The sequence below is a fragment of the Amblyomma maculatum genome, chromosome 1 (assembly GCF_055883805.1).
Source record: "Amblyomma maculatum isolate TAMU_Amacu chromosome 1, ASM5588380v1, whole genome shotgun sequence".
Lineage (NCBI taxonomy): Eukaryota > Metazoa > Arthropoda > Arachnida > Ixodida > Ixodidae > Amblyomma > Amblyomma maculatum.
Genome location: NC_139344.1, coordinates 114,729,074 through 114,752,112, shown reverse-complemented (window position 1 = coordinate 114,752,112; position 23,039 = coordinate 114,729,074). Strand labels below are relative to the sequence as shown.

The following is a 23,039-nucleotide window of genomic DNA, read 5'->3' as shown; positions in this document are numbered from 1 at the left end:
CAAAGTTACCAAAAAGACGTTTATCCTCTACTGTGTATTGATGACTCCCTAGACTGGCTGCGGCACGCCAAATACTTCTCAGCGATCGATTTACGCAGTGGGTATTTGCAGATAAGAGTGGATGAACATGACCAGGAGAAGACCGTCTTTATTACCCGGACGTTTTGTACAAATTCAGGGTACTCTCTTTCGGCCTATACTTGGCTCTTGCAACCTTCCAGTGGATGATGGACACTGTGCTTCTGACCTGAAATGGCAGTTTTGCCTGGTGTACCTGGATGACGTGATTTTCTCCAGTACTTTCGAGGAACACTTGAGGCGCCTGCATGCTGTTTTCGAAGCCATTCGCTCAGCCGGTCTCTCCCTTAAGCCAGAAAAGTGCCATTTTGCTTTTCAAGAGCTGAAGTTTCTGGCCCACATTGTGAATGCCAAGGGCGCTAGCTCAGACCCCAACAAGACAGCCGCCATACCTGCTTTTCTCATTCCAACCGACAAGCGAAGCGCTCGTCATTTTCTGGGTCTTTGCGCCTACTGTTGGCATTTTGTGAAGAACTCGCAGATACCTGAGCCCCTAACCTGCCTCACAAAAGAGAACAAACCGTTCCACTGGGGCCAAGAGCAACAACAGTCCTTCGAGGAACTACAAACTCATCTACAAAGTGTTTCTATACTTGGTCAGTTCGATGAGGAAGCCGATACAGAACTGCACACAGGTGCAAGTAATGCTGGCCTTGGAGCGGTTCTTGTACAATGGCAGGATGGTGTCGAACGCGTAATCGCATACGCAAGCCGCACCTTATCCCAGCCCAAGGTGAACTACTCCACTACCAAAAAGGAGTGTCTAGCTGTTGTGTGGGCGGGCAGTGACAAAATTTCGCCCCTACTTGTATGGCCGACCTTTCCGAGTAGTGAGTGATCACGATCACTACTAACTCTGTTGGTTGGCGAGCCTCAAAGATCCCTCAGGGCAGCTAGCACGCTGGAGTCTTTGACTTCAAGAATTTGATGTAACCATCATCTATAAATCAGACAAGAAGCACAGTGGTGCAGACTGTTCGTTCCGCATGCCTCTTCAGCATAACAGCACCGAGTTCAAAGACGATTCTGTTTTTCTTGGTGCTATCTCCATGGTCACTTTGGCTCAACAACAAAGAAACGACCTTGAACTACGGCCTTTCATTGAGTATCTGGAAGTAAACAATCCGACTCCGCCCTGAATCTTCTCGTGCGGATTGTCATCGTTCTATTTATGAGACGACATCCTCTACAAGAACTATGGGCTGAGGTTAGCTGTTTACCTTTTTGTCTTACCTAAAGGTGTACTGAATAAAAAAATTGCCGCCGAGATTTCCAGTGCAGATGGTAGCTATCGCATTGGGAGTGACCAAAACAATCCATTTTTTTATCAAAAATGACTGGAAAGTAAGTATTTTAATGAATATTTTTCAAATCGCCGCACCTAGCCGGCTCCTGTGAAAGCTCTGATAAAACCGGATATCACAGTTCAAGTACCTGCCTCCCTCATGCCTCCCTGGACACCCGCATCGCGAGCGGTCAAAGCTTTTTTTTTTTTTTTTTTTTTTTTTTTTTTTTTTGCTGCTCGGGTTCCTGCGCACAATTTATTGTTCCCTCCCAGGGCGCAAACAATTGTTCGCAATACGCGCCCTCCGTACGCGTCCCCCTCGCCCTCCCTCGTATGGGGCATTCCACACTTCGCAGCATTGTGCACGGCGGGACGCGGTGAAATCGATACTGCCTGTAGCCAGCCAACCAACTTCAGGTGCGGGGGCGGCGGGATTGGTTGTACAACTTTTAATTCCATCGGAAACGGGGAGTTGTGCGCCCACGGATTAGAGGCTGGCAGGTAGCCCTTGGCTTGCTGCGGCCTCTTCAGCCAGATGGACGGTGCGGTGCTGGATCGCAGGGTCCGCGATCGCGGGGCCATGACGTTGCTGAGGGTAGTTGTGACGTCACACCCGCCGGCTCACAGGTTGGGAGGGCGCTACCTGTGACCCGGCGGCTGCTCAGAAAAGTAAAAAATACAGCTATCCGCTCAACACTAAGACTAATTATGTGTCTGTACTAGTGTAATCGTGTCTTAAGAATGCAATTGTGGTGCTTTCTCAATATTATATTGGATATTTTTTTCAGTATTGCGGCAAAGTCCTGCAGGCATCCCATGAAGCTTCTGGTCACCTGGGTTTTTCCCGAACGTTGGTACACGTACGCTGTGGGGGAACGATCTCCCAGCGTCCCCTTTAAAGTCGACTTTCCCCCGCAGTAATGACTCGGGGACACTTTTTCTTGGTAATGGGCGCAAAGGTAAGGAGGCGGGGCATCTTTAAACGTGTTGCTCTGTCATGTAGTCCGACCGCGCGGCTTTCGGCCTGCATAGACATTGCAGATCATTTCTTTCGTTTGCTTCGACAGCCAGCGTCTCTTGAACGTGACTCGAATCTTGTCTGGTGAAAACGCTTCCAACTGTTGCAGAGTGGACGAACCAGTACCAGAACGACCCGAACAGGCGGCAGTCGCCATCTTGTCTGCCAAGTCGGGGCGTCTCTAAAACCCGTGACAGACATCGCACAAGAAAACCCGGTGGAATCAAGACAAGTGTTTTAGGCATAACAGCTTCATTTCGGAAAATCGTTATAAAAAATTTCCATAAATAACTAGCGCTATGATTTCAATTTGTTTTGTAGAAACTGGTCATGTATCTAGGGACTGTACTCAGCTGCGTAGGAAGACGATGCATTTTGGGTGTGTAGCTTTGGCTGCATTGCCAAGAAAAAGTGTCCCCGAGTTATTAGCCTCAAGATCGAGCAGAGTCGCCACCTTGAGGCTCAGCGGTGAAACCTACTCAGTGTGGATGCGTTTTCGTGTCGCGTGCCAGCCCGCAGTGATTTACGCGTGTGCATGCGGCGTATACAGGAGCGTTTTTGTTTGTTTCGTGGTCCCTGTGCGCTTTTGCTTACTTATATGCCTCTTCAAAAAGAATAATGAGCAGGCTATTACCCCACGCTTCATTAAAAAAAGAATACTTGTCGGTATCGAGTATGTCATACTGGATAAGGACATCATTCGTCGTGGTCTTCGGTGCTTGAGATCCTTTGACACGCAGTGTCTCAAACGAAGTAATACTGTCGTTAGCGCCGTTTCAAAGCAAAATAGGTCACTGCCGTCAATAAAAGTTAATGCAAACGCTCAGAAATCGCATATTCCCCTTTCTGTTTGGAATACCTCAGATACTAAAACATATGCCACTACAGACTGCTTCATACAGCAGAATGCAGTTTGAACAGGCCACTCTACGCCTGCTATGCCTTCTGTATGCATGATAGAGTTGTGTGAGTACTTTTTTTTTTGCCTCTAAACCTCTGTCGCGGCATCTCAGTGGTAAGGGCGCTCTATGGCTGACGTTGAGAACGGAGGATTCAATCACGACCGTTTTGAAAAGCGCTCCTCTGCGGTGGGATTTGACTGCGCATTAAACAACGCCATGTGGTCGAAGGGGTGTTAATAATGAAAAGAAAAAAAAAGAACGACACCAAAACCAACCCCTGCAATCATCCGTCATAGCCGATGTCGCTTTTATGCGTTAAACCCCGTGCCAACATGCTTTTTTTTCTTTGTTTTTTTGCTGCTGAAGGCTTCTGCGCATCTGTAACAGTGGTAGTGAGCACATTTTGCTTTAGAGAAATTCTTTAGGAAACATCTTCCCTGCACCTAATTGTTACACTATATATTAGATAATACACCTAGATCAATGTCATTTATTGGTAGCCTATTATAATCAATATAATTCCTTTTTGTCTAAGTGCTGTCTTCCGAGCAAACTCATCGTTTCTGACAAGGGCAGTAAAACAGCTTCATTCGGGCTTAAATATTAGTGTTTAGTTCGGGAATAAATACATCTTTATAGTCGCATGATAAAATGACCTCCATTTCTTTTGGAATAGTTTTATATCCGGCACCTGTTTTGGAATTAACCCTAATATTTTACTTCGCATAAGATTTAGTCATTGCTCAATAATTAGTGATAAAGAAATCTTCAACCTTTAAAAGTGATCATGCGCAGTTTATGACTATGTCTTCGCAGCGAGTGATTCGTTGAAAATTAATCGCTGATTATCAGAAATTTTGTAAAGTGTGTAAAAGTTCTCACGCGGTAAAATTTATTGGCATTGCAAAACAAAATAATTACACTACTGCTAATTTACCGTTATATATCACACACATCACAAAACCCTTATATTTTCCTCAGTTTCAGAAAATCATTTACAGTTAGTGGCGCATGCATGCAGTAATACACTATCACATTCTATGACAGTGGCCGCAAAAAGCATCCACGTTTGTGAGCTCTCATTTTTGGGGAATACTTGAGCGTGCTTGTCTAGTCAGAGTTGATGTGCACTCAGTCTAAGGCAACTCGCCATGCAGTACACTGTCAGTGCTACATTTAACCTGCTTAATCCTCAACTCCAGCGCGATATAATGAACCAGGCTTTCTCGATTCATTCTAAAGTACTGCAGGTCAGAGCACGAACCTTGTATCCGTGGGCTTGACACTAAATTCGCCTGTCTCACTCGCATGAGACACGCGCACACTTTAAAATTCGATAAGAAAAACAAAGCTGTCATTAGGCAGGCCCAAGTATTAGGCTCGTGAGCGTGGTACAGCATAAGAAACGTGCAAAGTAAATCTAGAAGACTGGTGGCTGCGTGCCTTCTTTTCCTAAAATCCGTGTTTCTTCCGCTGCATTGGCGAAATCCTTGGATTTTTTTTCTGCAATATTGCAGAAATACTGCAGAAGTCACGTTTTCATAGCCAACAAACCCGCCTTAAACTCAGAAGCAGACCTACGCTGCGTGCTTTTCTGCGAGCGCCGCCGGCTGCCGATCCACACTACCGGAGCGACGGTGGGGCCACCTCTAGGCCGATCTCGCAGCGAATAGCTGTCGCGAAATGACGTCAGTATAACTATAGTTATTGAGAGATGGCGCCAGCGTCGCGGTAGCTGTAGAATCACTCACGGGAGCCTTCCCACCTGCGCACGCGGGCGGCGCGAGCCGGTTCTTTTCGGCATCGGGAACTCGAAGCGAGCGGTCGTATTCTCGCGCGACTCGCAGTCGCCGGCGAGGCGAAAGCCTCGCTAAGCCTCTCCGGCGACTGCCCTAGCGTGCCCTGCCCTAGCGTGGGCGAACATTCGCCTGTTTGCCTTGCTGGTGAGTCAGACGATCTGTATTCATTAGCGTGTTTTATTGCCAGCTGGCGTTGTTGTTTACTGTCAGCACGTGTTGTTCCTTTGTTCCCAAGAACAAAGCCCGCATGGTCGGCATGCACTACCCAGCACACGTGATAACTGGTTGGAGTCGGCGGTTTGGACTGTCAACCGCGACTAAGCGGGGAAAACTCATTTATCCCTCTATTAAAACCCCACATCTGGCAGCCCAACGTGGGGCCGCTCTTGGAACATTGGACGACTGTTGGTTCGTAGCAAGGGACGTTCTTTGTTCGGACATAAGTGCTAGGCCTAGAGTGAATTTTGATCCCTAGGCTCTGTGGCATGCTTTCTTGAGCGCGAGGTGAATTCCGCTACAGCATATCTGAACTTTTCGGCTCAGTGCATTTTCTTTTGTGCCCTTTGGAGAAGGTTTTTCAGTTTGAAAACCGCATGGTTCACACCGAGGGAGCGCGAGGCCTAGCGCCCGCGTAGTCGCCAAGCCTGTAGCGAGTGAGTACAGAAGCCGTGTGGGTGGTCCGAGTTTCGTGTAGTACATGCATATTTTCTCTTCTGTCTTTTATGCACTACCGAGCACACGAGATCACTGGTTGGAGTCGGCGATTTGGACTGTCAACCGCGACTAAGCGGGGAAAACTCATTTATCCCTCTATTAAAACCCCACATCTGGCAGCCCAACGTGGGGCCGCTCTTGGAACATTGGACGACTGTTGGTTCGTAGCAAGGGACGTTCTTTGTTCGGACATAAGTGCTAGGCCTAGAGTGAATTTTGACCCCTAGGCTCTGTGGCATGCTTTCTTGAGCGCGAGGTGAATTCCGCTACAGCATATCTGAACTTTTCGGCTCAGCGCATTTTCTTTTGTGCCCTTTGGAGAAGGTTTTTCAGTTTGAAAACCGCATGGTTCACACCGAGAGAGCGCGAGGCCTAGCGCCCGCGTAGTCGCCAAGCCTGTAGCGAGTGAGTACAGAAGCCGTGTGGGTGGTCCGAGTTTCCTGTACATGCATATTTTCTCTTCTGTCTTTTGTGACTCCGGGAGCAAAGTGGCCTGGTGCCACGGGTGCCGCGATGAGCTTGCTGGTATTGCATGCCCGGCACCGGGCGCTCCGACACCGTCCGGGATGGTGGGCGCCAACCTCAAATCCTTGGAGTAGGACCAGTCCATCGTGCTGATGTCTCCTCGCGGCTTTGCGCGCGTAACCCTTTTTCGTTCTTTCTTTTTTTTTTTTTGAAGGCGGTCTGTCATAGTGGATGTTAGGCCTAAGGCTTTGTATAGCTGCTTGCACTTGAGAACCGCTGGGTCCGTGGTGTTCTAGAGCAGGAGCACATTGCTAACTGCCCCACCCCCCCTCCCCCCCCACCCTTTTTGAAGGCAGTCTTTGTCATAATGGATGTTAGGCCTGAGGCTTTGTATAGCTTATTGCTCGCCGGGTCCGTGGTGTTCTAGAGCGAGAGCACATTCCTCCTGGCACTAACTGAGCATTCTCGAGCCGCGTGGGTGGTCAGTTTTCTGTACATATTTTCTCTTCTGTCTTTTGCGACTCCGGGAGCCGAGTGGCCTGGTGCCGTGATGAGCTTGCTGGTATTGCATGCCCGGCACCGCGGGCGTTCCGACACCGTCTGGGATGGTGGGCGCCGACCTCAAATCCGCGGAGTAGGACCAACCCATCGTGCTGATGTCTCCTCGCGGCTGTGCGCGCGTAACCCTTTTTCGTTTTTTTTTTTTTGAAGGCGGTTTTTGTCATAGTGGATGTTAGGCCTAAGGCTTTGTATAGCTGCTTGCACTTGAGAAGCGCCGGGTCCGTGGTGTTCTAGAGCAGGAGCACATTGCTGACTGCCCCCCCCCCCCTTTTTTTTGAAGGCAGTCTTTGTCATAATGGATGTTAGGCCTAAGGCTTTGTATAGCTTATTGCTCGCCGGGTCCGTGGTGTTCTAGAGCGAGAGCACATTGCTGGCCACCTTTTTTTTTTTAGTATCCTGGCACGAACTGAGCATTCTCGAGCCACGTGGGTGGTCAGTTTTCTGTACATATTTTCTCTTCCGTCTTTTGCGACTCCGGGAGCCGAGTGGCCTGGTGCCACGATGAGCTTGCTGGTATTGCAGCTCTGCACCGGGCGTTCCGACCAAGACCGACTGAAGTACAGACGTGCACAGATAGCACTGCTCCAGCGCTTACCTTCTGGTTCATAGCCTTTGCCGTTAGGGAACGTTTCTTAGTCGTTATACTTTATCTGTCCACGCTGTAATGCACAAGCACCTGTCTGCGCATGTGCCTCTGGCAAAGATGCCTCTGGCAAAGATTTTTTTTTTTTTAATTTGGGTAGTTTGTTTATAGTAATTTGTGATTTGATGATGATGAAAATGACAGACGAACAGGTCAATCGAGTGCCCTCAATGGCTAGAACGGTAACGAAAGTTGGCGCACGAGGTCCCATAGGTCCCCATTTTCTGTACAGGTCTGTATTTGTCGGTATTGGTTCCGATGGTGGGCACCGACCTCAAACCAGCTTCGTGCGGTGAAGGGAGTAGGATTAACCCATTGTGCTGATGTCTCCTCGTGCCTGTGTGCGCGTAACCATTTTCTGGGTTTGCTTTTTTTTTTTTTTTGAAGGCACTCCTTGTCATAGTGGATGCTAGGCCTAAGGCTTTGTAGAGCAGCTTGCGCCACTTAGAAGAGAAAACCGCCAGGTCCGTGGTGTTGTAGAGCGGGAGGACATTGCCAATGCCCACTTTTCTTTTTTTAGTATCCTCTCCAACTCAAGAAAGGACTTTGTTCACTTGAACTTTGCGTTTTAGAGCCGCATGGCACGTTTTGCTAGCGAGTTTTGTATGGAGCCACAAGGGCCGTGCGGACGCCGGTGCTCCCTCCCGCGACTTTCGTTAAAGGCATGTGGCGAGCGTTCTGGCAGTTATGAAGGTTCACTGGAGCCACTCAGGCCTACTGGCCTCTGCACATAGTCTCGCTGCCGCCTGCTGCAATGGAGCTGCCTGTATCCTGTTCGGCACATTCACCCGGGGCAGCCGTGGCGAGACCAGTCGGCAGTCACATCTGGCTGCTGCTATCCTGGCCTCCAGCTTTCAGCTGGCCCTGTGGATACGTGGTCCACCTCCCGCGATCCCTAGTGTTGCGCCTAACCAGCACCTGGCTCGGTCCTCTCGGGTGCCGTCTGCATCTGCCTTCCAGACAGTGGCGCCACCTCTATGGGCTCCTGGCTGCAGTTTTCCGCCAGGCCCTGCTGCGTACTGACCTGCAGACACTGAAGCCCACGTGACATGCCGGCCGTCCTGTGGAGACCTTCATGCTACCTCTGCTGGGAGGTCCTGTCTCAAGTGCAAGTTCATGAAGACATCTTCATAGCATGTACTTGCAGGCGTGTGGGACAATTTAAGGTTGGGGGAATGTGGGGAACGGTCTCCCATCGTCCCCTTTAAGGTCGGCTTCCCCCGCGATAGTTACTCTAGCTATCGCGGAATGACACCAACATTGGTGGTTAACATTAACTATAGAGATGGCGCCAGCACGAGCGCCATCCCTGATCTTGTTAGCGCACATGCGGGCAAAGCCAAGTCTCTTCGGCCTGGAGAACTCTATGCGAGCAGACACATCTTCGCGCGACTGCAGTCGCTGCTCGCTCTGACCGGCCTTGGAGCTTATCCCCAGCGTGTAGCTGGCGTTGCTGTTATTGCAGCAATAAATGCCTGTTGTCAGCACATGTTGTCCCTTTGTTCCCAAGAGCACGTCCCACAGTAGTAGGCGGGAGCTCAGTGGCGGTTTTGACTGTCAGCCCCAACTAAGCGGGGAAAACGCATTTATCCCCCTATTACAGCCCCACACGCCAAAAGTATTCTTGGCCTAAGCTTACCGCAGTTGTCAAGCACTGTCAAAGCTTCCGGAAGAGCCAATGTCGCTGACCGAGGGAAACTGCTTTCACCTCAGTGCTCACACAGGAGGTTATGAGAGTCAGTGGCACGCTACCGGACTCCAACCCTCAAACAGAACTGCTTAATAAGACAATCACAGACATGACTTCAATGTAGACATCGGAACTGGGACGCAGTACTTCCATGTCACCTGATATAATTCTGCGCCAAAAGAAATGATGCACTTCATTCTGTTTTTAGTCCATGGTCGCGAAGCCATGACTGCTGGACGCAGTGCTACTTTTTGATAATGTTAACTCCACAGTCATGGGTGCTGAATTCTTTCTTCATGTCGAGGCCGCCCGCCAACTTGCTCATATCTGGCGTCTTCAAGAAAAACTCAGATATAATCTACACCACATAAATGCGAGTTATGAGCCCAATGAACAAGTTTGGATGTGGAGCCCAATCCATGTGAGAGGGCGGTCTGAAAAGCTGCTTTGTCGATACTTTGGCCTGTATGAGGTGGTCAGCCAACTCAATGAAGTGAACTATGAAGTGGAAATGTTTGTTCCTCTGGATGGCCGACATCCGAAGTGGTACATATCGCACGAATGAAGCCTTATCACGCCCGTTAGCCGCTTCTTTCCATCCTAGCCACCCGACACTACCGATGTTCCTTGTTGCTCGGTTCCGCAACGGTTAGCGCCGAGGCCGCCGGCACACTTTCAAACGGGAAGTAAGGCTGCATTCCTAATCAATCTTGTGGTGCTGTCATATGGTGGGACTGCATTACCGGACGTTTTAGCTGTCCTTATCGATGCTAGTGAGCCCCGTGGTTCCTCGCCTTCCTCTCTTTCGAGCTCCCGGCTGTCTTGCCCAACGTTAATAGAACTAAGATCTGTTACCGAACTATCAGAGTTCTTCATGCTGCTGAATTGGAGCCTCAATTTTAATGCGAGGAGGTGTAGCTGTCGAACTCGGCTCCAGGTCGCTGTCTAAACGCATACGCTGCGGGCCCAGCCGTCCGGCGGAGCATGTAGCCTTCGGGAATGTTAAATTAACTGACGTCCCAAATCCGGCACTTGCCGTTATTTACGCTAAAGAAAAAAGTCGTCTGAACCCCGTGTGGCGAGCATGCTACAAAACTCTGCTGAAGCAGAGCTTTACAGGTGATCGCTGCTCAGCCAACGCTGGCTGACATGGGCGGTGGTCATCTTTTGAATGGAATGTGGTCGTGCGAGCTTCGTCCCCCAAGTGGCATATATGAGACACCTACACTAACTAAGGGCGGATGTCAGATTATCGCAAGGCTCATCGTAAGGTCACTAATAAGCTTAGGTCAGTGCAAAGGTCTGGCACGTGTTTCTGCGCCACTGCGTATGCGCTTAACGACCAATTAGCAAGATGTTCACAGCACAAAGGGGCACATTGGCGGCCATCTAAAGTTGACCATGAGTAACTGCGATGTCTGTGGTGTGGTTTTCTGGAATAAGTGGATTATGCATGCAGCACTAATTTCGTCAGTGGGCATGTGATGACTTTTATCTGCGCGTCACGTGCAACCTAAGTCGCGCAATTCTTCAGCTTCGTGAGTTGTCTGTTCCTCTTTTCCTGCAAGAGAAGAGGGAGCGTAGAGAGGAGCTCCAGCGCAATCAACTTGAGACAATAGTTTAGTCTTTTTTAACCCTTTACGGTCCGTTGTCGGGCACGGCCCGACATCGGAATACGGCCGTAGCGGTCCGCTATCGGGCACCGCCCGACAAGGGTGTTCGTGGTTTAAATTTTGCGGCTTTTCTTACTGCGATCCATCCGAATTTTTTTCTACATGATGCGCCATCTCTTGAGTGTCAATAAAACTATGTTTTTGAAGTTTACTTTTTTTTGCACCAGGGTGCAGCACAATGTTCAGCACTGCTCCTGGATACCAGAGCTTTCCTCCGCGCAACACCGCATGTTCGGTCGGTTCGCTGAGAAGCATGGCCACGTTTTCACTGTGTGCGTTTTCATCATCATCATCATCGTCAGCCTGATTATACCCACTGCAGGGCGAAGGCCTCTCCCATATTTCTCCACTTAGCGTGCGTTTTACGGTGGTGCATTTAGTGACAGTGACGATGATTTCAGCGAAGAAGAGAACTACGTGCCTCCATCAGATAGTGATGACAGCGATTCGACAGAAGAGAGTGATGAAGACGACGGCGGCAGTGGAGACAGTCCGTCTGTTGACACACGAGAGAACAGTGCGCGACCACGTGCTGCGGGCTGGAAGGAGTATGCGGATAACGTGCCTGATTTCTCCAAGTTTTCCTTACTGTCACAAACGCAGGATCACATGTAAGCGCTCAGAATCTGAACTGTGAGCTGGATTATTTTCAGCTGTTTTTACAGACGAGCTGATGAACAATATTGTGAGCGAAACGAACAGGTATGCGCGCGAAAAGATTTCGAGTGCCAGTGAGCTGCCAAAGGACTCAATCTGGAAGGACTGGCAAGACGTGAATTTGACAGAATTCAAAGCTTTCCTCAGCGTAATTGTAAACATGGCCTTGAATCCAAAACCAGAACTAAAAGAATATTTTAGTCAAGAAATTGTAAATAACGCCTTTTTTCCCGCATGTTTTCTGCCGCAAAAGATTTTTGCAAATCTTTTGGATGTTACACGTTGCCCCGTGCCATGATTCCTCTTCAGGTCGGCCGGCAACCCGTGGAAGCAAAATCAGGGACGTTGTCAACTACATAGATACGAAATGCAGGGAGCATTTCAGAGCCGGCCCCAAAATTTGCATCGGTGAGAGCACCGTTGGTTTCAAGGGCCGTGTCTCATTCAAATGCTACAATCCGCAAAAGCCTACCAAATGGGGCATGCGTGTCTACGCACTTGGCGATTGTCAAACGGGGTATATTACGGCAATTGAGCCCTACTACGGCAGCACAACAACTGACAGCCTCATTCGCCCCGAGCTCCCCTTCACCTGCCTGATTGTCCTCCACCTTCTCCAGAAAGTGCAGCAAGCTACACTGGGAAGTGGATACCACCTCTACACAGATAGATATTACACTTCGCCGATGCTTGCCGAGGAATTACTTCTACATAGAGTGCAACTGACTGGTACCGTGATGCCAAGTCGCAAGCAAATGCCGCAGCAGGTAAAGAAAAAGCTGAAGAAGGGCGAAGTGGCGGCGTACAGAAAAGGAGACTCCTACATGGTGCTTGCTTGGCGAGACAAGCATCAAGTCACAATGCTGAGCTCTGCCCACAATATATCTCTGAAAGAAGTGACAAGGACAAGGAAGTGACATGGGGGCTGTTGACCGTGCAGACCATTACTGTGCGAGCTTATGCATTTTGTAAAAAGACAATGAAATGGTGGCGAAAGCTTTTTTTCTGGCTTTTAGAGGTTTCCATCATCAATAGCTTCATTTTGAAGCGTACACAGCTGCAGATTGATGGTGAGAAGGAACAGCGGCACCTGCAGTACCGCCGCAACCTCATCCAACAGCTGGTGGGGGACGTGAGGGCTAGAGCCAGAAAGCGCGGCCCGTCTGTACGGAAGGAGTGCTAGGAAAGGCGAGATGGCAAGTGCCATTTTATCTACAAGCTTTCAGGCCGAAGCAGCAAGGACTGTGCTGTTTGTAGCGATCGAAAAACAAAAGGAGGCAGGAGGGAAACTGTGTTTTTCTGCAAAACCTGCAGTAACAACCCTAGCCTGCACCCTGGAGAATGTTTTCAGCGGTATCACACGCTGCCCAAATATCGGTAAAGGTGTTGCGTGCAAAATGCAAGAGAAAAAATAAACATCCTATGAGTTTTTCGTCCGCAGTTCGTGTTTTTCTTCGCAGCGTCAAAAACTGCCAAAATAGTTTCGGACCAGGACAGCCGGAAAGTGGGTAAAAGTTTCGGACCGCAAAGGATTAAGGTTCACTACTCTCTGTTCATCGTCCCTGCCCAGCGTTGCAAGTATTTATTTTGTGATCATTGCTGCAGACACAAGTAAAGGTAATGGATTCATAGCCGCCTATATACAATGTGGTACAAATTATTCACAGCACTTTTGCACTTTATAATGAATGCATACATTATAAGCAGGCAAGATTTAATTATTCCTTCCGACTCACTCCTCTTGAACGGAAATCCTGTGTAAAAATGCATCCGCTTTGCCAAATAAAACTTCCTCACTTGCACTGTAAGCTGTACAAAGTGCAGGTAACATGCTATTCGTGGTAGCTTCTTTCTCTAAAGTTGATCCACAATCGAACAGAACAGATCTCTGAAGAACTTTTCGGTCATTTGTCGCTCGAACTCTGAATATTCAAATTGTCAGTCAGTTGAGTAGCTGGTAGGGTCCTTGAGTACTCCAGAAATGTATTTGCGCTTTTCAGTTAGAAGATAATTACTCTTATATATTTAGTACTTTCAGCTCCTGAGCATCAAAAATGCCACAAAGCTGCTTCCGCTATCTTTCGTCTTCCATGACTGTACCTTCCTAACCAGCAGTAAAATCTTCAATATGCAATTTCAAACCTTGCTCTTGGCGCATGATGGCCTGAGTTGCCTATGTGCCATAAAACGCAGCACTGTACCTTCCTGTCTGGCAGTTTTCGCTTTGTAGGCAGCTTCGATAGGTATGAAGGCAGGTTAGGGAAACTTACGCTTCCTTCTATGAAGCTCCATTTACCCCTCTCAATTCTTTACCATGGATAATATGAATGTAAGTCTTCAGCATATCTTCATGAAAATTAAAGGTTGAAAACACGTGATTTGACAAACCTTTTTGTCAACACACGGAATCGTGCGATCCCATGCTGCACAGAGGCCCGCGTAATGTGGAGCCAGGAGCAAATGCCTCTGTTTTGTTGCTCCTGTAACTACTCGCACAGCCTGGCACGCAGCTCATCGTCGTGATCATTATAAACTGTATGCAAGCCTAAGCAGCACAAACCATGATCACTACAGCAACCGCTTCGCGAATGCACTGTATGGGTCCAGCCACCGATCGGACCGGCTGGATCCTGGTTCGACTGCACCACTCAAAGCAGCCAGTGACGGCGCCGCCGCAAAACAGCTCCCAGTTTGGGAACTGACCCTATATTAACATTGGTCTTGCCTACATCCCAGTACGTTGATTAAACCTACCTTCTGGGCTTTGGCTGCTCTGGCTGTTAGGCGATGACAATATCTTTTGCTTTAGGCTGCAACCAAGCAAAAGATCAAGCAGGTTTTTGGAAATTGTACTCTACTATCGGTCATATCCATACCATCAACCAGGTGATATAAAAATGCTCGGAACATAACCAGCTCTTATACATAGCATTCATTGATTACAAAAGAGCATTCGACTCGGTAGAAACCGCTGTGGTCATACAGGCATTGGGAAATCGGTGTAGACGAGCCGTACGTGAAAGTGCTGGAAGATGCATATAGAGGGTGTACAGCAACCATAGTTCTGCATAAAGTAACAAAATTTCTATAAAAGAAAGCTGTTAGGCAAAAGGACACTGATCTCCCCAGTACTATTCACAGCTTGCTTAGAAGTATTCAGACTTGGAATGGGAGCAGTTAGGGGTTAGAGTAGATGGAGAATACCTCATAATCTGCAATTTGCTGACAGTGCCTTGCTAAGTAACTCATGGGATGAATTGCAAAGAATGATTGATGACCTAGACAGGAAAAGTAAAAAGGTAGGCTTGAAAATCGGTATGCATAAGACTAAGGTAATGTTCAATAGCCTAGGGAAAGAACAGCAGTTTACAGTAGGTTGCGAAGCACTGGAAGTAGTAGGCGAATATGTCTACTTTGGACAGGTAGTAACCGCAGATCCGGACTATGAAAGGGAAATAAGGAAAATAAGACTGGGATGGAGCGCATTTGGCAAGCACTCTCAGATTATGACTAGCAGCTTACTGGTATCGCTCAAGAGGAAAGTATACAACAGTTGCATCTTGCCTGTTTTTACTTATGGGGCTGAAAAGTGGAAGCTAATAGAGTTCTACTTAATTTGAGGACAAAGGAGAGGACTATGGAAAGAAAAATGACAGGGATAACGTTAAGAGATAGGAAGTGTGCAGAGTGGGTCAGAGAAATAACAAGTGACTGATATTCTAGTGGAAATAAAGAAATGGGCATGGGCAGGACATGTAGCACGAAGAAAAGATAGCCGATGGTCGCTTAGGGCAACAAACTGGATTCCAAGGGAAGGAAAGCGTAGCAGGGGACAGCAGAAAATTAGGAGGGCAGATGAGGTTAAGAAGTTCGCAGGGGTCAGGTGGATGCAGCTTGCACAGGACCGGGTTAATTGGAGGAATATGGGAGAGGCCTTCGTCCTGCAGTGGGTATAGTCAGGCTGCTGCTGATATGTTGGTGACTAGTGCAATATTCCGTGTGAACATTGCACCTATAGCAGAATTTTTAGTCATGCTGCTGAGGTAAGCAATGAATGGTGCACAATACTGTGCTATTTTGATTCCAGAAGCAGGAAAAGTATAACACATGGCATCCCTTGGTTGCTTATTTTTTTAGTGCCTTGTTAGTACAAAGAGGGTACGTGAATTCTGTGCAGCCGTCCACTGCTTGGATCCGAGGGCATACAGCCGGGAGTGCTGGTCAAAAGCACGCCCCCCGTCCCGCCCCGAAGCCGCCATGCCTCCCCGGCCCAGACTGATGGTCTGGCCCTTGTCACCAAATCTGCACCGTCCACTAAGGGTCAGCAGCCCTTTGCTACCACTTCTCTGGATTGTCAAAGGAATTCCCCACCCCGTGCATCTCCTTTTGTGAAGTTCTTGCTCAGCTGCACACGTAGCCATATAATTTCAAGCACAGTGGACACCTTAGAGTGTGCCACGTGAGCAAGGAAGTGTATATGCTGTCAGCTGTATATGAATGTGCTTATAACACATCTTTAAAATGCATTATTTATTTGTGTTCACCATACTTAGCCAATGAGATACTGCTGGTATTTTCAGTCATTAAGAGGAAAACATGAGCCAGGCATTTCAGATGTCTTGTCTCTGTATTGCATGTTTGAGTAAACTGAGGATACGGAAATGAAAACTATTTGCTCTTTCTGTCCCCATGTATTTACCTGGGATTGTATCTTTTGCACCATTCAGATATAGAACTATTCATTATTATTCATGAAACGTAACCACATTTGGCACAATTCTGCAACTTTTTATGTTGGTTTTAAAGCTCATTATTTTTTGTGCCGCCTAATATAGTTGTTGAATAAATACTATTAAAACCATTTGAAAGTTATATCTGAGACGTTAAATAATAAGGAGAAACTACAAGCTTTGGATGTCTGCATGTTCATAATGATCTGTTGTGTGCAATAAAGATTTGTTTAAATGCATAGAAGTTATGTAGATATATATGAGTGTTTTACCAAACATAATTTCAAGACCTATTGCTGGTCTTTGGTTTTTAAATTAACCGGGTTTTCAATTTGATCGAACACCTCAAAAAATTTGGCCTTAGCAAAAAATTCTATTGGGAACAGACATTAGCCATATTCCCCCCCCCCCCTTTTTTTTTTCTTACTTCCATCCATCAGTCATCAATGAAAGCATGTGGTCAAATCACAATCTGACGCCAGCTTTTAGAAAGGCTTTTGCTGCTATCACTGTTTCCAATGATTTCATGGCAGTGGATGGCACTCATTTCAATCGCGGCGTGATGAACCAAACGCACTGAACACCAGGCTTGCGCAACCAGACCAGCCGGGAGCAAGCCACTGCCCTAAGGGTGCTGGCACTCTGCCAAATAGCCCCTCCCCCCCCCCTCCCCCCGCACAGACATAGCAAGAGCTAACTTCAGAGGATGTCGCGCAGCATCTTGGCATGTTGCCAAGAAATGAGCTGTGGCCTGTGACGACAGCGCAAAACAGAGTAATGCACTAACAAACTTTTTTTTTTTTCAGAGGCTTATATGGGGTCGGTTTCATTATAACGGTGGGTTCATTAGTCATGTGAGTATATGCAGCAGTTGAGGTGCCCGTTAACCCTCTTAGCCATGGCACACCATTAAAATAAACGGCCTAGGTCGATTTTGCGCCCTGCCACCCCATTAAGACCTGTTGAGGCCACGTAGCGAGAGTGGTCGCATCGCAGGACATGCACGGCCGCTGCTATGGATGGGAGATGATTTGATGCGAGCCCCTCCACTGCCTCAGTCCCACTGTAATTGACGATGTGCGTGAGAGTATCCACAGCTGCATATTAAGCATAAGCATCACTTGAAAGCTCTGAGGTGCCACTACTTGATTGCTTTGCAGCGGAATCGGGATCGAGCTTTTCAGTAAAGCACCGAAAGCCTTCAAATGAACAGGGCTGGTACAGGCCCCTGCTTCGAATTGTGGTTAAATTTGTTAGAAATTACGGTACCACAGAAATTCTTTCAATTATCCAGGATGCTTAACTGCTGAACCCAAGGACATGGGTTAGATCCTGACCGTCGACGGAAGCGAAAAGGGTAATGCCCGTGCACAGTGCGAATTCACTGCACGTTAAAAGACCCCAGGTGGCCAAAATTTCTGGAGACCTCTACTACTGCATCTTCTGTCCTCTTGGTTGTCCCGCCCGTGTTGTGCAAATATTGTTTTTTTTTCCCCAATGAGTGAAGTTATTAAGGCACAGTGAAGTATCTATTTCCAATAAACCTTCAAGTGAAAGTACTAACATGCTACTGTTCTTATTTTTTTCCAGAGGGTCCCTCCAAAGAAGAAACCCAGTTTATAACTGTTAGGTAAGTAGCATTTCTGTATTCTTTCTTAGTGCTTTCACAGCCCCGCTGGTAAAATGTTTACATCTATTTGGAAGCATTTCATTCATTGCTATTATTTTTTTATAGCAAGTGCTTTTTTATGGTTGTGGCAAATCGCTGTTAAATATGTATACATTGTTTGTATTATTCCTCTTCTGCACTAAGCTGCCTTATCAGATACATAAAACTTGTAGTCCAAACATGACTACCACACGCTTTTTTGTGAACAGCCCTTGTATAGGGTCTGGCGATGATTTCACATTATTTAAACCTTAATTCTGATTGGTACTGTGCGAGATCTGATACTGATACCATCCATGAATATCAATGCTTCGTTGCTCAACTCCTTCCCTACCGTGGGCAAAATGACCATTTTCTGCAGGTTTCAGTAGTTTTGTTCTGTAAAAACTATGTCTAAAAGTTTATACAATACGCGAGAAGAAAGCTAAATAGATTTGATTTTCAGGCATACAACTTTGAATATGAAGTTTATGGTTGTAACACACAATATAATTTCTGAAAAGACAGATTTAAAAAAAAAAAATGAACAAAACTTGGAGAAATGCACTTGTAAATGAAACAACAAAAATTTTTAACAAAATGTAGAGCAATATATTAGCCACTTTCTGTGAAAAACTAAGTGTAGTACAGTTGAACCCGGTTATATTGAACCCGGATACATCGAATTTTGGTTATATCGAACTCACGGAATATCCCCTTGAACATCCCATGGAAAAGTATAGGAAAGCCGCGTCATATATCGAACTTAATTTCACCGGTCGTTTGATATATCGAACTCCGCACCCCGCACTGGAAATTCTTCCCCAAAGACAATCGCATCACCCTTGGCCCTTTGCCGCGTGACGTTTTCAAGCCACGCGCGGAAGGAATGAGAGGGGACAGTTCGGCGACGACTGGTCTGGGCAGCGCCGCGCCCATTCCCCAAAGGCGCTCGCATCTGCAGTTATCGTTTCCCGCGCGCCAACACATGTCTGCAAGCCATGTGCGGGGGGTGTGCCCATCCTTTTGCTGAGCTATCTCTCCTTCAGCACGCGCTACGCATGCGCCAAGCCAGCTCAGCCCGTTTTCAGACAGGCGTCGGACGCTTTCTCCAGCATGTGTTGCGAACCCTCTGCGCGCGATGACGTGACTATGGCGCCTGCGGTCGTTAAAAAGCGGCAGCTCTGTTTTTATTTTCTTTTGCGAGTTATCCTTTCTTATCATTGTGCTGTTCGGACGTAAAGAAGCGGAAGATTTTTTTTTTTTCGTTTTTTTTTGGCGGGAGTCGTTTTATCTTTGCATGTATGAATCAACGAAAGCACGCAGTCAGCTGCTGCGATCTTGACGCCCTTCCCAAGCACGGCGTGATAAATCGAACCAGGCTTGTGCAATCAAGCCATCACGGGCACTCTGCCAAGTTCGCTCTCCGCCACCGCAGGAGCTATCAAAAGATAAACGCGCTCCGACGTTATCGCTGCCCAGCATCTTGGCACGCTGCCAAGAAATGAGCTGTGGATGAGATGACCAAAACGGAGTGACGCGCGCCATCGACATGCAAGCGAAAACGCTCGCGATTGCTGCCGCGGCGACACAGAAACTTTGTTTTGAGCTGCCGGGGTGGCTCGAGCAGCGAGAAGGACCCATTTCCAACAAGTTTGAAATTTTTCGCTCTGTCGCTGCCACTCGTCGCACAAATCGCTCAATCGCTTGCAGGTGAGCGAGCTGGCCTTAACGCATTTTTTGTTTTTTTTTTTTTCAAATTCTCGGCGCAAAAGTGGAGGGTGGGTTCATTATGCGAGTGGGTTGATTACGCGACAAATACGGTGTTGTTTTTTCGCATCGTAAGTGCGTCGCAAGCCGATTTCTGTATATCGAATTATTGATATATTGAACTATTTAGCGATTCCCTTCGAGTTCAATATATCCGGGTTCGACTTTATTGGATAGTGTTCTTGATGCATAATGAGCAATCAACCTTTATAACCAGCCAAAGGACGAGACACTGAAGAAAAGGACGGGCCAAGGCTGGCCTCTCTGTCCCTGTGTCTCTTCCTTTGGCTGGTTAAAAATGAACCCTTACCAATTTGCCCTATCATCAACCTTGTTGAGCAATCAAACGGAGGCCGCTGCAGAGCGCCATGCCGAAACGGATGCCCGGTTCCCTTCTTGTGCAGAATGCCACTCCTTGTTTTGTGGGAGGCAAGATAGCATGCGCAAATGATGTTGACACCCTGGGAATGAGATAAATGACACCAACAACACAAACAAAACATCCAGAGTAGTCCCAGACGCATGCAAAACAGGCCAACAAAGTGTCGCCGCCAATGTTTCGGGCTGGTTTCCATCGTCATCGTGGTTGGAACAGAATTCTGACAATAAGGCAGCATTTTCAGAGTCACTGCTGCTTGGGGCATCGATAAAATCGTCGTACACAGTGCAGAATCTTGAGATGTGCGACGTTTCGAATCGCGTGTCGTCGATGCGGATGCTGGGTTTCTAGAACACTGTAGCTGCGTCGTCGATGTGGATGCCGCCATTCTCGCATGCGACTCCGACGCTGCCGCATGCTCGGAGCGCGTTCAAAAATAGCTACCTCGTGGGAAAAAATGTCAGCAGCAATAAAATCTAAGCTTCAGTTACCAGTCTACACGCTAGATGGCGTATCGTGTCTCTGAGACAAGCGGAAAGGTTCAAAATTTGCCCGCGAAGTCATCGTTAGCAGGCCGGAGTGCAGCCGTCGGTGTTCTGGGTTGGTTTCCATCGGCGGCGTGCTGGGAACTGAATTCTGAGGATAATTGGTAGCATCTTCATAGTCGCTTCTGCTTGGAGCATTGATAAAATCGATCATAGATAGTGCGTAGTCATCAGATTTGCGACGTTCGAAGCACGCATCGTCGACATGAATGCAGCTGAGACGCTGTCGCGTGTTCGGAGTGCGCTCAAAAATAGCCGTGTCGTGGGAAAAATGTAACCAGCGTGAAAATCGAAACTTCAGTTATCCATACCTGCCAACTCTTACGAATTTTCCGTAAAATGTACGAATTTTGACCAGTCTTACGATTTTACGAATCTTGTGGGAAATTTTACGGAAAATGTTTTATTTTCGGAAAAAAAAATGCGGACATTTATTATCATGGCCTCCGAGATAACAGCACACGCGCGGTAGGGTAATCTCGGAGGCCATCTATTATTGTACCTTTGGCGGCCACAAGAGGGCAACATATTTGTGATATCATCATCAGCAGCTGCAAACGTTGTAGTGACTTCTATCGTCTACTCGGGGGAACACGAATCCATATCCAAAACCTAGTGGCTGTTCCTTTGTTCACGTGTTTGGACAACTTTGGTGTAGGCCTCTGTTTTTGCGTGATCTGCGGCCGCGTCCGACTCAGTGTGACTCTGAAGTTTTAGTAGCAGCGGTTTCGCAGTGCAATGGCGGGCTAAAAGCCGCGACAGTACTTCCAAGTATTTTTGAAGTCGTACACGGCAGAATTTCCGTGCTTCGTGCCGTCTAAGAAAGGAGAGAAGTTCGGATTTTGCACCACATGTGCCTGTGATGTTAACATTTCACATGGTGGCAAGTCCGACATAAAGGTCCACATCGCTTCGAAAAAGCACCAAGGATACGTGCGAGCCGCGGACAGCCAGCCGAGCCTGACAAGTTTTGTTCGCAGTGACAGCGACCTCGGTGTGATTCGTGCAGAATGCCATTTCACGGCGTTTTTAGTTGAACACAACATACCGCTCAGTGTCAGTGATCACGCTGGACCACTTTTCCGGAAAATGTTCCCCAAGTGCGAGGAAGCCAAACGCTACGCCTGTGGACGGACGAAGACAACGGCAATTGTTCGTGAAATGGCCGCGAACGCAGAGACTCCTTTGCTGGATGCCCTAAAAAAACAGGTATTTTCAATTGCTGTGGACGGAAGTAACAATAGGGATACGCAGCTTTACCCTATTGTTGCGACATACTTCGTTAAAGAGACCAGTAGAGTTGAAAGCCGCCTCCTTTGCCTCGGTACAATCCAAGGGGAAGCGACGGGTCAGAAAATTGGAAATCTGATTCTCGACGAAATGAAGTCCCGAAGTTTGCCTCTTGAAAACCTGTTGGCATTGTCTTCGGACAATGCCCATGTCATGATTGGCAAAAAAAACAGCGTTTCGACTGTATTGAGGGAGGCCCAACCAGCTTTGATCGGGGTTGGTTGCCCATGCCACCTCATCAACTTGGCCGCCCAAAAAGGAGCTGCATGTCTTCCTGTTAAGGTTGATGAGGCCTTGGTTGACATTTTTTTTTACTTAGAGAAAAGCTCAAAACGGAAAGATCGACTAAAAGACTTTCAAAGATTGCATGACGTCGACGTCAGGAAGATGCTGAAGCATTCGCCGACACGTTGGCTGTCTTTGGGGAAGTGTTTGAAGAGGCTGCTGGACCAGTGGAAACCACTACTTAGCTTTTTCTTGAATGAAACAAAACAGTGTAATAAGCAGAGCTTGTTTTTGGAGTCTTACCAGATTCCCAAGACTTCTCTACAAATCGCCAAGAATCCTGCGCCGGCCTCAAAGACTGCTGCACACCTTCCCAAGGCTGCTGCAGGTGTTGAAAAAAAAAGCACCGACTGTGATGGACCTTCACTAAAAAGAAAAGGAGTTCATTCTGCACCACAAGTAAAGAAACTGAAACTTCAATGAGAGGCATCTGCAGAAGCTAGCCACGTGACCCGTGAAGAGCGCCTGTTTTTTTTTTGTCATCGGAGCTAAGCAGGGCATGCTGTCTTTTTCTCCAAAATGTTATCCCTCTTTTTGAGAAGACAAACTGCCTACTTCAGTCGCAGGCTCCTCAGATTCATGTGCTCAGGGGCCTCTTGAACCGCCTTCTCGAGGATCTGTTGACTCGATTTGTGCGGCCAGGTGTTCTCAAGGGATGCCATTCATTGCCTGAAGTTGCCTACGGAGCGGTCGAGAATCAAAAAGATGATAAAGACATCATCATTGGCATGACAACCTCCTCTGTAGTTGAGACGCTGACCTCAAATGAGAAAGAGCAGTTCTTCTCGGCTGTACGTCTCTACTTCACTGCAGCATGCAATTATATTCGCCACAAGTTCCCACTGGAAGACATCAGCCTGAAGATGGCTGAAGTTGCCCAAGTGCAGGCTCTAGAAACTGCTTCATT

General features: G+C 47.6%; 1 protein-coding gene across 2 annotated transcripts in view; it reads left to right on the top strand.

The window, feature by feature from the left end:
* LOC146203539 (uncharacterized) overlaps positions 1–23,039 on the top strand; it is a 110,825-nt gene that overhangs the window by 62,254 nt on the left and 25,532 nt on the right. For both annotated transcript variants that reach the window (XM_084588834.1, XM_084588836.1), the window contains exons 9-10: positions 15,663–15,805; positions 17,806–17,845. In XM_084588834.1, the coding sequence (XP_084444960.1) occupies positions 15,663–15,805; positions 17,806–17,845 (183 nt within the window). The remainder of the gene's footprint in view (positions 1–15,662; positions 15,806–17,805; positions 17,846–23,039) is intronic.